We start from the raw sequence: 15,944 nt of genomic DNA, 5'->3' as shown, positions 1-15,944 counted from the left end.
TGTTTTCCATACTTTCGCAGCCATTTTTTTTAAAGTTTTTTTTTTGCACAAATGTACTCCAGTACACACCCGAAGTGATTTTATGTATGAATACTTTCCACGAATTATGCAACATTTTTGTTCTAAAAAGGTGCAATTAAGATAAAAGACAAAAATAAAGAGCTTTTTTTTATGTTGTGCTTTATTTCTGCTGATCAATAATGAAGATCCTGCCTGATTCCAGCTATGTGTCACTTACTGGGCTGCTTGTTGTCGTTTTGATAGAATCCCTGTTTTCTCTGCAGTAGATGTAACAGTACTATGAACACTGAGCTCTGTACAACTCCGCCCACACCCCTGATTGGCAGCTTCCTGTGTACACTGTAAGTAAACATCCAATCTGTGGTGGGGGCGGGGTTACATAGATTAGTCTGGGTGCTGTGCACATGACACCTAGTCCAGCAGTGATAATATCCTGCTAATAAAACACTGATTGTATTGAAACTACAGCTACTACTAAGTTGCTGAGCAAGTGACACATCCCTAGAATCAGGATCTCTGCTCTTACATTATGCTGCTCTTAGATTAAATATAAAAAATCTGCCCTGCTTGCGGATTTCTGTTTGAATATCTGCAGCAGATTATAGTGGCAGCAAAGTGAATAAGGTTTCAAAAATCTCATCTCAACTCTCTGAGGAAGTTGACCCGTATTTCTAATTTCTTGATGTTTCAGCATGTCAATTCTTTGTGAGGATTTCACTCTTTGCAATGTACAGTTAGGTCCATATATATTTGGACAGAGACAACATTTTTCTAATTTTGGTTCTAGACATTACCACAATGAATTTTAAACAAAACAATTCAGATGCAGTTGAATTTCAGACTTTCAGCTTTCATTTGAGGGTGTCCATATTAAAATTGGATGAAGGGTTTAGGAGTTTCAGCTCCTTAACATGTGCCACCCTGTTTTTAAAGGGACTAAAAGTAATACACAGCAGGAGGCCGCACGTTGCCATCTACACACAGCAGGAGGCCACATGTTTGTGTGTGCGTGACTGCGTGCGGCCTCCCGCTGTGTATAGATGGCGCCATGCGGCCTCCTGCTGTGTATAGATGGCTACGTGTGGCCTCCCTCTGTGTATAGATGGCTACATGTGACCTCCTGCTGTGTGTAGATGGCTACGTGCGGCCTCCTGCTGTGTATAGATGGCGCCGTGCGACCTCCTGCTGTGTATAGATGGCTACGTGCGGCCTCCCGCTGTATATAGATGGCTACGTGCGGCCTCCCGCTGTGTATAGATGGCTACGTGCGGCCTCCCGCTGTGTATAGAGGGCACCGTGCGACTTCCTGCTGTGTATAGATGGCAGCGTGTGGCCTCCTGCTGTGTACAGCTGTCTATGTGCGGCCTCCCGCTGTGTATAGATGGCTATGTGCGGCCTCCCGTTGTGTATAGATGGCACCGTGCGGCCTCCTGCTGTGTATAGCTGGCTACGTGCAGCCCCCTGCTGTGTATAGATGGCTACGTGCAGCCTCCCGCTGTGTATAGATGGCTACGTGCGGCCTCCTGCTGTGTATAGATGGCTACGTGCGGCCTCCTGCTGTGTATAGATGGCTACGTGCGGCCTCCCGCTGTGTATAGATGGCTACGTGCGGCCTCCTGCTGTGTGTAGATGGCACCGTTGGCTCCATATTGAGTCATACAATTAATGTAAGGCTATGTGCCCACGATGCAGAAATGGTCCAGATTTTTTTTTGAGCGTTTCTGCATCTCCCTGGCAGAAAAAACGCATGTGGATTGTACATGCGGATTGTACATGCGTTTTTCCTGCCAGGGAGAAGCGGATGTGAAGCGTTCTTCACATGCATTTCCGCATGCGGGTTGACAAGCGATTTCCAAACGATTTTAGCATCACTTGGAAAGTGCTTGACAACTTGGTCACGCTATATAAATCCATGCAACCGGCATATATAGTGTGACCGTAAAAGAATGGTAAAAATAAAAAATATATACTTACCTTCTGATGGCCTGCCGACGTCAGCGGTCGCGTGACCTGTCACATGACTAAATGACGTCACGGCAGGTCCTTTTCAGACCATCGCGGGCTGCCGGCAAGCCAGGACGCATCGGATAAAGACACCGGGGGCCATAAGAAGGTAAGTATAATATTTTTTATTTTATTCTTTTTTTACAGGTTCTATGGTACCCAGGTCCAGAGAGTCTCCTCTTCTCTAGACCCGGGTACCATCCGCACATTGAAACGCATGGATTCTGCATGTACAGATGCAGTGATGCGGATTCCATGCGTTCTAATGCAAGTCAATGGCGGCGAAAACGCCGCGCTTCCGCAAAATAATTGGTAATGCTGCGGATTTTTCCGCAATGATAATCCGCAGCTGAAATTTCTGCAGCATGTACACAGCACATGCGGATTATCATTGGGGAACATGGCAGACCTTCTACCAAGCGTTTTTTAAGTGTTTCTGCAGCGGAATTGCCGCTGCGGAAACGCTTAAAAAACGCATAGTGGGCACACAGCCTAAAAAAAATAATTATAATTAATATTATATTGTGCCAAATTAATTTCACGTGAACTGTCACATGATCTATCACAGGGGATCATGTGACATGTCACGTGATACATCAGGTGTGTGTGTGTGTGTGTGTGTGTGTGTGTGTGTGTGTGTGTGTGTGTGGGTGGGGGGCGCGCCTTCTAAACTGCCCGGGGCCCTTGCTACTCTTAATCCACCCCTGGGTAGGACTATATGAAGGACCGCTTTAATACTGTATGTGAAGCCCAAGAATTGCTTCTATGGAAAACAATTTCCTGGTCCTGATTTTGAAAACAGCATTTATGGAGAAATGAATAATTTTTTTTTTTTGGGCAGTTTTTAATGCGTCAAGCCCATTGTGTCATTTATGCCAGGCCTGCAGTAATTTCTTTAATATTGCCCCCTAAGGAAAAGAGTATAGAATAAGAAAAGGGGACATTTTACCATATGAATGGAGTGCAATACTTGGATTATAATCTTCCTGAGTAGTTATCCTGCCAAGTCATTTGGGTCAATGAGTCACTCCGGCTCGGTGTTTTCACGGTCCCCATGGTAGCACATAGACGTTCCATTGAAAATAGAAAAAAAATCCGCCCCCATCAAAGTTTAATTTGAGAATTTCTTTGTAGTTCAGAACATTTTCCATTTCTTATTCGTACAACTAGAGGCTGATTAAAGAGCAATTCACAACTCGCCACTGATATGGATAGGGAGGTAAGGGGAGGTTGGTCTATATCAGGGGTCTCAAACACACGGCCCGCTGGCTGCATGCGGCCCTTCAGGCTGCTTCATGTGGCCCGCAGACACCATAGACCCCGATCGCTGCCCGGTCCAGGAGCTGCCGGCAGCTGCGCTTCAGTTCAGTGTATTGCCGCGCAGAGACCGGCTCTCTGCACAGCAATACCAGTGTCAGCCGCCGGCCTATCAGAGGCCAGCAGCTGACATCTGTTCCCCAGCGCAGCGGCGTATGACGTCACTGCTATGCGCAGATGTCAGCTGCTGGCCTCTGATAGGCCGGCGGCTGACACTGGTATTGCTGTGCAGAGAGCCGGTCTCTGCGCGGCAATACACTGAACTGAAGCGCAGCTGCCGGCAGCTCCTGGACCGGGCTGGGGACAGTCCTAAAAGATGGGGACCAGGCTGGGGACAGTCCCAAAACATGGGGACCAGGCTGGGGACAGTCCTAAAACATGGGGACCAGGCTGGGGACAGTCCTAAAACATGGGGACCAGGCTGGGGACAGTCCTAAAACATGGGGACCAGGCTGGGGACAGTCCTAAAACATGGGGACCATGCTGGGGACAGTCCTAAAACATGGGGACCAGGCTGGGGACATTACTACAAGAGGGGGGCCAGGATGGGGCATTACTACAAGATGAGGACATATCTACAATATGGGGACCGGTATGTGACATTACGACAATATGGGGCCCAGGATGGGAGACATTACATCAAGATGGGGACCAGTATGGAATATTACGACAAGATGGGGACAAAGATGGGGGACATTACAAGATGCAGACCAGGGTGGGGCACATTACTACAAGATTTTGGCAGAAAAACTTCAAAATAAAGCATGAAAAAATATTTTGCTGATTTATATCTAAACTAAAGTAAACAAGAAAAGTGCATGTTTTATTTATCGCCACATCCATAACGACCCAAGCTATAAAAAATAAAACAGCAAATATGTTCAAAAGGTGTATAGAAAAAAAAATGGTATCACTAAAAATGTCACTTTGTCCTGCAAAGAATGCGGCCCCCCAAATAAATTTTTTTTCTGTGTGCTGCCCATATACCCAGCCAAGTTTGAGACCCCTGGACTATATAACTACTTTTAGGAGATATAGAATAAACCGTCCTGGGTGTACATGAGGAATAATTTCTACGTCATATATTATTGCATATTCACCAGTTTTCCCACCTGCGGAAAGTCAAATTGCCATGGTCTTTAAACTGGTGGCAGGAGACTATCCGCGTGATGTCTGCCATACACAGATCAGGACACAAAGAGGTATTCCTGCTCTTCTTTCCTTTGTTAGCACGCAGAGAGAAGCACAGAGGTATCAAGGAAATTATACAGCAGTACTGATCTGTGTAGATGTGAATCCAGCACTTTGTAGTAAAAGACTTGTTAGAAAGCTCAGCACGATCTTTCTTTGTCTCTCTTTGTCTGTTTTCTCACTTTGCTTTTCACTCCTACTCTTCTTTCCAAATAGTGTAATAGGAGGTGAAACATGACAACACAGTGAACACTGAAAGGAAAAATGGGTTGATTCCTGCTATATGTAGCTGTCCTGAAGAAGAAGTTTTATAATGTCGAAATGCGTTGACAAATAAACTGCATTCTCATTCCATCGTGGTTCTGGCTCCATCCATTTCCTTTCAGTGTTCATCTTTCATCCATGTGGGTCTGCAGCAATCTTTACAAGCGATGTCTGTGGTTATGGTCGCCCAACCAAACCCAGGTGAGCAAATTTCTGATCCACCCAATGTAATTTTTGCACAGATAAGGCCCTATTGCACTATTGTCTTTCCAGCTTTTTAAACTGTATGACAACACAGTGAGTTGGCGGTCTGTCTTTTCCGAGCAACGTAGTTGAGCAGTTTTTTTCAGAGTGGATGACCAGTTCAGGAAGCAGTTGGAAGAGAGGGAAGTGGCTCATAAGTGGAGAAATAGGCATATTTCTCTGATGAGGTGTATTGCAAAACTTCTTATATTCGCCTGGGATAATGATTTATGCAACGTTTGTAAAAAGTACTGTTCCTTTTTAGACTGCAGTGATCAGAGCAAGATCCTATCGCTGCAGTTAGGGACAGGTGCATAGGAATCGGGCCCGAAGTGCTATAAAATGGGACCTGATGTACATGTATGTTACAATTCTGAATGGTTTGGTAGCCAAATTCTCGTTTGGCCAACAGTTAGGGGAGAAGAGTAATAATCTTTCTGCTACATAACTCTGGTAGTGGCTTTTCTCTTGTTAGAAAAAAGGATTGGACATATTGAAAGTCAGCATGCCTGAACTTTCTTTCCCCTGATAGGGGAAAATTGAGACACTACCATATGCTTTGGATGGACGGTCGGTACCACCAAATCTAGCAAGGACTTTAGGCTTTCGGGCAAGGTGAATATCCAACTTTAATGCTCTTAAAGGGGTTATCTGGTCTTCTAAAAGTATGCAGTCACATAGAGTGCAGTCAGGATTCACCTGTATTACCAGTGAGAGCAAGTGGTCACATGTGCGGTCACATGCCAACTAGACTTGCTTGGCTTCCCTCAATGTGGCGGAATGTCATGTGACTGCCCACTCTCATTGGTAATACTGATGAGTGCTGACAGTGTGTGCACCAGACATTGTCATGATTCAGAAAACTGACTAGCAGTGCAAACCTGGACCACCACTGTAACATTGGCAAGGGTCCTTACTCAATTATTTATTTGGGAATAGGTCCCTCAGCAGAGGAGAATGCGGCCCAGCGCTGATGCTTTAATTATTTATGTCCCGGACTCTGAATGTTGGCTACGATCTATGATCGGTTGCTGAAATCCATTGAATATTGAGACACTTGTGACGCTTCCTTGGTTTCTCATGTGTCAGGCACAGTTTGGCGGTACATCTATCTGGGCATGGCGGTGTCATTGTACGAAGCTGCGTGCATTAGACACAGATGTCCCTGCATTGTTTGTCTCTCGTATACCCGTCACGTGCTGTCCCCGGAGACATCCCCCGGTTGGATTAATATACCTTTAATAGGGAGATGAGACCAAATAAACACCTCATTAGGAGTAATCTGGCTGCAGACATCAGGCCCTTTGTTATGAGGGTTTCAAGGGGGAGGATTGCAGGTGTAGTACGCCTTATAATATATCAGTGTGACAGCAAACAAGACTGCCATCACTTTTTAAGAATGCATAAAGCAAGAAACACTCGTCTTCTGCGGCCATTGCCTGCTTTTGACTTAAAAACCTCTCTTAGCCTATGTTCACATGTTGCGTTTTTTTCTGCAGGCAAAAACCTGCTCTCTTGGCAGTAAAGAAGCTGCTTACAAAAGCAGGTTTTGCTGTGTTTTTTTGCTGCGCTTTTCAGGATCCCAAAGCTCAGCTTTGCTTCCACCACAGAAGCATGAATACAGAAATAAAACTACACAATTACAAATGTAACAGCGGGGAGAGGTGAATTGGTCAGGAATAGTTTACCTAAGACATTGGTAGAGCATTGAGTTTGTAGGACACTGTTTACTTTCACACTTTGTTCAGCCCTTGAGTTGATCAGATATTGTTTAATTTCACACCTTGGTCAGCCAATGTTTTAATTTGTACTCATCACTAATTGAATTAATCCTAACTGCTATCTCACGTGAGAACACCAAGATATTATGGTTTAAACATGGGAAAATCACAAAAACAAATGGGTTTCACATACTGCTGTACATGCTTTTTTTCACTAAAAATGCAGCAAAACCCGATACCTGCATTTTTTGCTTAGTTTTTGCACTTACTCATTGCTTTGTATGGTTGAAAAAATGCATTAAAAACGCTGAAAGAAGTGACATTCTGCAGTTTTAAAATAAGCAGCAGTTTTCCAATTCAGTCAAGAAAAAAACAATGTGTATGCATGAGATTTCTGATATCGCATAGCTTTTGCTGGTGCTGTAAAACGCAGCTTTAAATTTGCATAAAAAACACAGCAAAAACGCAACGTGTGAACATGGTCTAAGGGTAGAAACCGGACCAATTATTCTGATCAGACTTTGATTAGAGTGGCATCAGTGTTTCTTATTTGTGAAGAGAAAAAAAAAGTTAATCCACCTTTTCCACTCTGTCCATGAAAATCAGACTGCACTCGGATGTCATCTGAGTGCGGTCCGATTTTTTTCACAGACCCATAGACTTGCAGTGCCGATTTTGATCCAACCCGTGGGATCAAAATCAGACACGTCTCCATTTTTTTCCAAAACCAGGAGTGAAACTTACAGAAAAAAACTATAAGATTGACACCTGTTCTGTGTTCTCCTGGTTTTCGCATAGAAATACTGATGAAAAATCACTGACGTCTGGATGAGACCTTACCCATTAAATAGCAAAAACGGCATGATACCCTTGTGCTACCCTTTTTTTTTATGGACTTAAACACTTGAAGGACCAAGTTTGATCCACAAATCGGATGAAGCACGGACATGTAACACAATGTATACGTTCTTGCCGGAGAATCCCTTTAAATGCTATAAATGCTATATAAGACTAAAGCAGCATATGATGTGTCATTCGCACAGAAGAAGGAAAAGCCTAAATAATGGCTAGGTAAGTGCGCGGGTATGGATTTTCCTTGACATTCACTATGACTAACGACCCATGAAGTTTATGAGGTCATCGCGCAGTATAGATTTACGCGAGGTCGATAAACGCATACTTTTCTATTTCTTTCATTGTTATAATTACTGTACAGTCGCGGAGGACTTCAGTGAAACTCCGGTACAGCATTGTATACAGGGAGGATCTGAGGAGAGAGATACCAGATCTGGTATAATCCATAAAAGACCTGACAGTACCGAGGCTTTTCTCACTCGATGTTCTTGCTACTCTGGAACACAATTTATGAATTTATTTTGGAGTAAAATGATGAATCCTTCTGTGTGTGTGACATTAAAATATATAGAAATATAAGAAAGTTCTGCATATGAGTTGTAGACAATGTGTCTCCATGGTAACAGACTACAAACAAACGCTGTGTCGTCTGATCCTGCAGTGTCACCTGTGTATTCCCTAGACATTTTGTAGGTAAGCAAGAAATCAACCGTAAATCGACAGCAGGATTTGTTTGTAGTCTGTAACCATGGAGACACATAGGTTTGCATAGGAGCTGGAGATGCAAAGTGGTAGGATATTTTTATTGACTTTTGCAAAGTTGTTACTTTTTTTTTTTTTTTTTAGATGAATTTGGTCATTGTGAATAAATTGATTATATAGTTGGACATACCGTGAATATGTGGATATAAAGAGTCTAAACATCCCTGTTAATATGTCAGGTTTTTGCCATGTGAAAAACCACAACAAGAAGAATAATTTCAGAATTTTTTCCACCTTTAATGTCGCCCATAATTTGCACAATTCAATTGAAATATGAACTGACATATTTTCAAGAAGAAAAAGAAAAATAAAGAACTAAAATAATGTGGTTGCATAAATATGCACACCCTTAAACTAATACTTTGTTGAAGTATCCTTTTGAATTTATGACAGCATTCAGTCTTTTTTTGGGGTAGGAGTCTACCAGTGTGGTAGTCTTTGCCCACTCTTCCTTGCAGTAGCTCCACATCTGTCAGATTGCGAGTGCAGCGCCCTCTTCAGGTCACCCACAGATTTTCAATTGGATTCGGGTCTGGGCTCTGACTGGGACATTAAAAAACTTCAATCTTCTGAAGCCAATCTTTTGTTGGTTTGGATGTATGCTTAAGAGTAATTTTCGTCCTAAAAAGTGCAATTCCTCTTCTTCTTCAACTTTTTAGCAAAGGCCTAAAGGTTTTGGTGCAAAAATGACTGATATTTGGAACTGTAAATAATTCCCTCCACATTGATTAAAGCCTCAGTTCCCGGTGCTGAAATACAGCCCCAAAGCATAATGCTGCCTCCACTATGCTTCACTGTAGGTATGGTGCTCTTTTGCGAAGTGTTGGCTTTGCACCAAACACACCTTTTATGACCAAAAAGTTGAACTTTGGTCTCGTAAGACCACATCAGGTTTTTCCACATGCTTTTGACTGACTTGATGTAGGTTTTGGCAAAACATAGCCAGGCTTGGATGTTGTTTTTGTAAGAAAAGGCTTCTGCCTTACCACGCTACCCGACAGGTCAGACATACACTGACGAGCAAAAGGGTAACAATATTTTGAACTTTTGACTTTCAGGTGCCATATCTCACCATTGACTCTGGCTTCGAAGGCTACTATCATTTTATAGCCAAGATGATTGTCTATCTCATACATAAATTTGACTTGCCACTATTTAAAAAAAGTTCAAAACATTCTTACCCTTTTGCTCGTCAGTGTATTAACAATTCAGGATATTGTTGTCACATGCAATGCTTGCCAGAAATTTCTGCAGCTTCTTTAATGTTGCTGTACACCTCTAGGCAGACTCCCGGAACAATATCCTTTTTTCTTTTCACCAATTTTTGAGGGATGTTCACTTCTAGGTTATGTCATTTTTCTGCCAAATTTAAGCCACTTCTTGATGATGTCTTTACAGTGTTTTATGGGATATCTAATACCTTGGGATTTTTTTTATACCCTTCTCCTGATAATGAGATCCCTTTGCTGTGTTGTAAGCTGTTTACGAACCACGGTTTTGATGTAAAGTGGAACTAAAAAAATGTCAGGAAAATATATGGGGTTAATCAAAATCCCTGTAAATAATAGAGATGAGCAAGCAGATTCTTGCAAACCTGGTCGGTCATCCCGTCCGATTCTCTTTGGCTGCTGGTTTTCACTTCAATACCCGTCATCCTGAGCACCACTGGCGCTTACTAGGCTCTGCAACGCTGCAACGTTATGATTTCGCGTGAGGCAGAGTAAGCCCTGGAGGTGCCCAGGCTAACTGGATAAGGATGCCCAACGTAGAAGTGAGACCAGCTAGCATGGAGGACTAAACTGGACACCGGACAAGGGTGGCACAAATCGAATTGCTCTTTGTCGTTAACATCCTGCTTCTTGCAGGGCTATATCCCCATCAAAACAAAGGACACCTCAGTGAAACCCAAAAGACCTCGATGTAGCACCACTGGTGATGTCTGGTGGAAGACTGATTGAACCATTATTTTTTTTAGGATTTATTGGAACAGAGAAGCCCGATAAGAATAAGCGGATGATATTTTGTCTCTAAATGATGACTGTGGGGATCACTAAATACGAAACTCAGTAAAATATTTTTTTTGTGTCTCAATTTTGCAGGTGGGGAAAGAACTTGTGGAGTCCATGAACTAATCTGTATTAGAAAAGGTAAGTGTTCAAATTTTGACATATTGGTACAAAACATAATTTCCTCACAATTCGGCACCACTTTGGGTTGTATTTATGTATTTTATATATTGCCTTAAAGGGGAATTCTGTCCTTAAAAAATAAATGTTAAGAATGAAAGGATGGAAAAAAACTGAATTTAAGAATATCTACTAGCTGGCTCTAACCCCTGTGGCGCTAGCACAGGCCTCTCCGGTGGTCTCTGGAGGGGCAGGAAGTGATGATGCCGCATCATTTGCTCACCTGACCACTTAGGCCTGTGTAGTTCTTCAGATTCGCTATATCGCTTACCCCATGTGCGGGGGCATTGTATCAGTTTAGGTATCCATGGTTACGACCACTCATATAGTGACAGTTAGTTAGACTGCTCATAACCATGGATACCTAAGCTACTGCAATGCATTGCACATAGGTAAGTGGCTTAGCGAATCAGAAGAACTATACTACATTATTAATTGGAGGTATTTGCTAATATTATTATTATTACACCTGCTACATATTGGGATAGGATCTTGGAGATGGGAATATCCCTTTAAGTTACAGTCATTCTTTATTTGCCCTTGAGATGGGAACATTTTTCTGAAAAGGGATTGTGTGCTAGTCTTTTTGCTGAGTTTTTGGAGTGGAAACTGAACGGAAGGAGAAGTTTTGAGTTTTTGTGAAGGATTTTGGAGAGTTTGTGCTCTGTTTTCGCTCCAAAAACTCAGCAAAAAGACTCAGTGTGAACACACCCTGATATCAGATCTGTTCCTGTATTTTGCAAAGTACATTTGGACAGAACATAGATTGTAAATACAGCCATACAAACTAGTAGGCCTACTTACATAAGCAGAGACACATAGGCATGGATATATGCACCAGTGTTTCTCAATCAAATACAATACAAAATGCAATAAAATCAAAGCATTTTATGTACCTCAAAATAGTATTAATGAGAACGACAGTTTGCCATGCCAAAAACAAGCCCTCAACAGCTCCATTAACAGAAAAACAAAATCAGTTCCAGGTCTCATAAAATGGCGACGTAAATACATTATTTTACAAAAATTCTGTTTTTTTTTTTTTTTTTTTTTTACCAATAAAATATATAAAAAAAAAGTTATACAGGTTTTGTATTGATTGCTGAAATCGGACTGACCTGAAGAGTCATATTACCAGGTCATTACTACTGCATACTGCATGATGTAAAAACGACCTCCACCCACAAAAGGCAAAATGTTTTCACCATTTCACCCCATTTCGATTTTATTCTTTTATTTTCCCATTTTTCAATACTTTAGATGGTAAAATACTGCATATGTTATCATCCAAAACTACGACTTAACTTTAATTTAACTTAAATTTAAAAAAGTTCTGACTTTTGGAAAAAGGGAAGAAAAAAAGCAAAAATAAAAATTGGCCATGGCGGGAAGATGATGATATCATAAACAGTGAGTAGTATGTTATCAGGTTACATTGTCACTAGAGTTGGGCTGATCCATTCTCAGGACTCTAGGTGCATTGATTGGCGGGACTCTAGGCCGATCGATTCGCGGGACTCTAGGTGGATTGATTAACGGAACTCTAGGTGGATTGATTAACGGAACTCTAGGTGGATTGATTAACGGAACTCTAGGTGGATTGATTAACGGAACTCTAGGTGGATTGATTAACGGAACTCTAGGTGGATTGATTAACGGAACTCTAGGTGGATTGATTAACGGAACTCTAGGTGGATTGATTAACGGAACTCTAGGTGGGTCGATTAACAGTACTCTAGGTGGGTCGATTAACAGTACTCTAGGCAGATCGATTGATAGGGCTCTAGGTGGATCCATTGATGGGACTCTAGGCTGATCGATTGATGGGACTTTAGGTGGATCAATTGACGGGACTCTAGGTGGATCTATTCGCGGGACTCTAGGTGGATCGATTGACGGGACTCTATGCTGATCGATTGATGGGACTTTAGGTGGATCAATTGACGGGACTCTAGGTGGATCTATTCGCGGGACTCTAGGTGGATCGATTGACGGGACTCTATGCTGATCGATTGATGGGACTTTAGGTGGATCAATTGACGGGACTCTAGGTGGATCTATTCACGGGACGCTAGGTGGATCGATTGACGAGACTCTAGGTGGATCGATGCACAGGACTCTAGGTGGATCGATTTGCAGGACTCTAGATGGATTGATTGACGGGACTCTAGGTGGATCGATTCGTGGAACTTTAGGCGGATTGATTGACGGGACTCTACGTAGATCGATTGACAGGACTCGAGGCAGACAGTTTCTTGGGACTCCAGTCCATCGACCCGGTCAGTAGTCTGTGGCCGCTAGGCGGGAGGCACGAGAATCTCTTACTTTCCTAAATTCCCGGCGTGGCTTTTGATTAGCCAGGACTGGCACCACATCATCATTAGATGATGTCACTCCATCCCGGCTAATCAAAACCAAGGCCGGGGATCCTGGAAAGTAAAATATTCGCAGAGCTCCTGTCCAGTGGTCACAGAGCACTGACCTGGCCGATGGACCGGAGTCACTTGAATTGATCTGCCTTACTCTCAGTTGTCACCTAATTCTGGCACAACTAGTAAGAAGTATTTTGGAGAGGGGGTATGACATTTTATCCATCTGGTAGATTTTCTCCTGCCTATTAGGCCATGCACAGAGCAAATTTGTTTCAAAGGAGAAAAACTCCAGGTTACGGCAGTCCTTGGCAAAAGTTTTTCCTTTGTCCTTAATTATGTATTGTATGCCTGCAGATCTCCTATTGCTCGTAAAATTTGTGCTCTCGTCCCCCTCGCCAGCTGAGCTTTTCTTTGCGTCGTGGTTAATGGAGTGGACTGTTCTCGCTGCCTTTCAGGGAGTGGTTTGCAGCCTTTGATAAAATCTGAGTAGCACATTCTGCTCTGTGTAATGAAGCGGAGGATTATAAAGAGACCATATGATGCGTAACACTGCAACTAAACATAAAAGATCTCCTTGTTCTTCCAACCTTGACCGACCAACCAAATCACATTCATTTGACACGTGGAAAATATTACAGATTTTTTTAAACTTTTTTTTCAGTAACATTATAAGAAATTGTATGACTCTCTAGTGTGATTAAAGACGTTTTAGGTAATCTTGTCATCAACAAGTGACCTATTGCTTTATGTTTTTATGATTTTTCATACTTTTAAATATTTTGCAGTATTTTTTTTAGTTGTTTTTTATTTTTATTTTTCACACTAACTACTCACATCAAAAGGGTTCTTCAGGAGCACACCTCTCCCCTGCCTCTTGCTTGCCGGGACCAGTGCACTACTGAAGTCTGACCCAAAAGCTGCGTTCCCCAATGGTCCTACTTTGCCTTTGCAATATTGGAGGGGCATCGGATTAAGCAAAGAGCTTGTTAGTGCACACTCCTTGCCTAGGAAACCGGCAATCACTGATAAAATACAGAGGTGGCCGGTAACCTAGGCAATGAGAATACTATAGAGATACAAATTTGTCCATTCTTGAGAACAGGCAAGATTTTTTAATAGGAGGTAAATTATTAAATTTCCAGGTTTTTTTTACAACAACTTTGCAATTCTCCCTATTTAACAAGATGAGACAATCCCATAAAGCAGACACTTCATGTCACTTTCCAGATTGTACTGTGTATACCATGGTTTGGGTCAGCACTCCTCTTAGGGTATGTGCACAGTCTCTTTGCAGAGTTTTCAGAGCAGAACCTCCAAAGTTTTTGAAGAGTTTTACATTTTTGAGAAGGATTTGGAGAGTTTCCACTTAGTTTCCGCTCTAAAAATTCCTTGAAAAACTCTGTCTGCTCATAGCTTTATTATTATCATCGAAGGCAGGATTGCAATAAACCTTCATATAAAGCAGGAAGCAGATAGCACGCAATCACAATGCTCACACAGTAGGTTGATGTGGAGAGCTAAGCTCCTCACCCTCTCTGCACCGTGACGTCTGCGCAGGGCACTAAGCGTGAACACAACACTCTCCCTTAGAAGTTAGGGGGCTTCAGTAAGCCCAATATGACAATGTAGGCTAAGCACTTAGCTTTGTATGGGACTGAGCCCCTATAAAAAATTGCACCTATATTCTTCTAATTGCTGCCATGCTAATTAGGGTGCCCGGTGCACCCTGGGTGTGGCTAAACAGCTCAGTGCAACGTTCCACCAACTTGTTTTGCATGTCCACGCCTACCTATCTGGTGATTGACAGCACTGTCTGTAGAGAAAGCTCAGACAGCCCTAGAAGAAGCAGGAGGGCCCAAATCTTTGTCCCCAAGCACCTCGGACCCTCCTATATGTGGCGTCTTGTTCAGTACCGTCACTTTTGGGTTAATTGTAATGCAATAGCATTAGTAAAAGCTTCCTTTCCTTCCCCTTTGGCTACTTTTAGCTGTTTCCAGAGGTGCACTCATTGTTGGCATGTCTGGATTAGGACCAGCGTGATCGGTGGGTTAGTGCTTTTATGGAAAGTCCATATAATACATCATGTGGCGCAGAACATATATATATTGTTTCATTACTAACAAAGCTCGCACGTGTCTTTTATACAAATCTGCTGTCTGTAAAAAGGGAAGGTAAGAAAGCCAAGCTGTTAGCTTATATACCACAGCTGGCGGACCCTCACTCCCAATTACCATTATTTGCAGCACCGAGTCTAATACATGTAAATCTCCATGCATCACTTAGTAATATAAACCTTCTACGATCAATGGAGCTGTGACGCCTACTGGAATTGGCTCATTTCCAAAATAAATCACTTTTCTAGTCCTTTTTTTGGATTATATCTGAAGAGCTATTTTGTCGTTTTTTTTTATCACATGGATATTAGATCCAGTAAGATCTTATTGATTTTTTTCTTACAGAAATAATCTTTCACTTCAGGGGTCTTCGCCAACTAAAACCCTCTGTGCTAATGAGGGGTAAAATCTCCGCAACAGTGAACACTCTATGCTAATGAGGGTTAAAAGCTCCGAAACAGTACAATCTGTAGATGGGTGTCACTGATTTCGCTGATAACCTTCAGTCATGCCTTAAGGCTTTTTGAAGGCGTTTTCCCACTTTCCAATGTTTTTTACAAAATTCCCTTAAACTTAACTTGTTTTTACCAGGCAACCCCTTTATCACCTTAGGTTATAATTTATAGATTGGTGGGAGTCTGAGATCTGCACGGATTGGCAGAATGGGCAACTTTTACCCCTGTTAGAATGGAGCTGGAGTGCCCAAGTGTGACCTACGAACCATTCGTTCCTTATTCGGCTGCCGAGTGCTGCACTCCTTTTTATCTGGCAGCCCCATAGAATGAATAGAGTGGCGGTCGGGCCGTCCAAATCTAATGGTGGTAAAAGTGCCCCATTGGGGATAAAAATCCCCCATTCTGCTGATCCATGCAAGTCACAACGGTCTCATCCCCA

General features: G+C 42.5%; 1 protein-coding gene across 1 annotated transcript in view; it reads left to right on the top strand.

The window, feature by feature from the left end:
• Positions 1 to 15,944, top strand: part of SYT14 (synaptotagmin 14) — a 162,601-nt gene that overhangs the window by 16,862 nt on the left and 129,795 nt on the right. The window contains exon 2 of the mRNA XM_073672006.1: positions 10,478 to 10,525. Within this exon, the coding sequence (XP_073528107.1) occupies positions 10,478 to 10,525 (48 nt within the window). The remainder of the gene's footprint in view (positions 1 to 10,477; positions 10,526 to 15,944) is intronic.

This window comes from Phyllobates terribilis, unplaced genomic scaffold (assembly GCF_046119375.1).
Source record: "Phyllobates terribilis strain yellow unplaced genomic scaffold, ASM4611937v1 Scaffold_3__8_contigs__length_932513732, whole genome shotgun sequence".
NCBI classification, from domain to species: Eukaryota; Metazoa; Chordata; class Amphibia; order Anura; family Dendrobatidae; genus Phyllobates; species Phyllobates terribilis.
The sequence above is the reverse complement of the archived record's forward strand: the minus strand, read 5'-3'. Positions and strand labels throughout refer to the sequence as shown.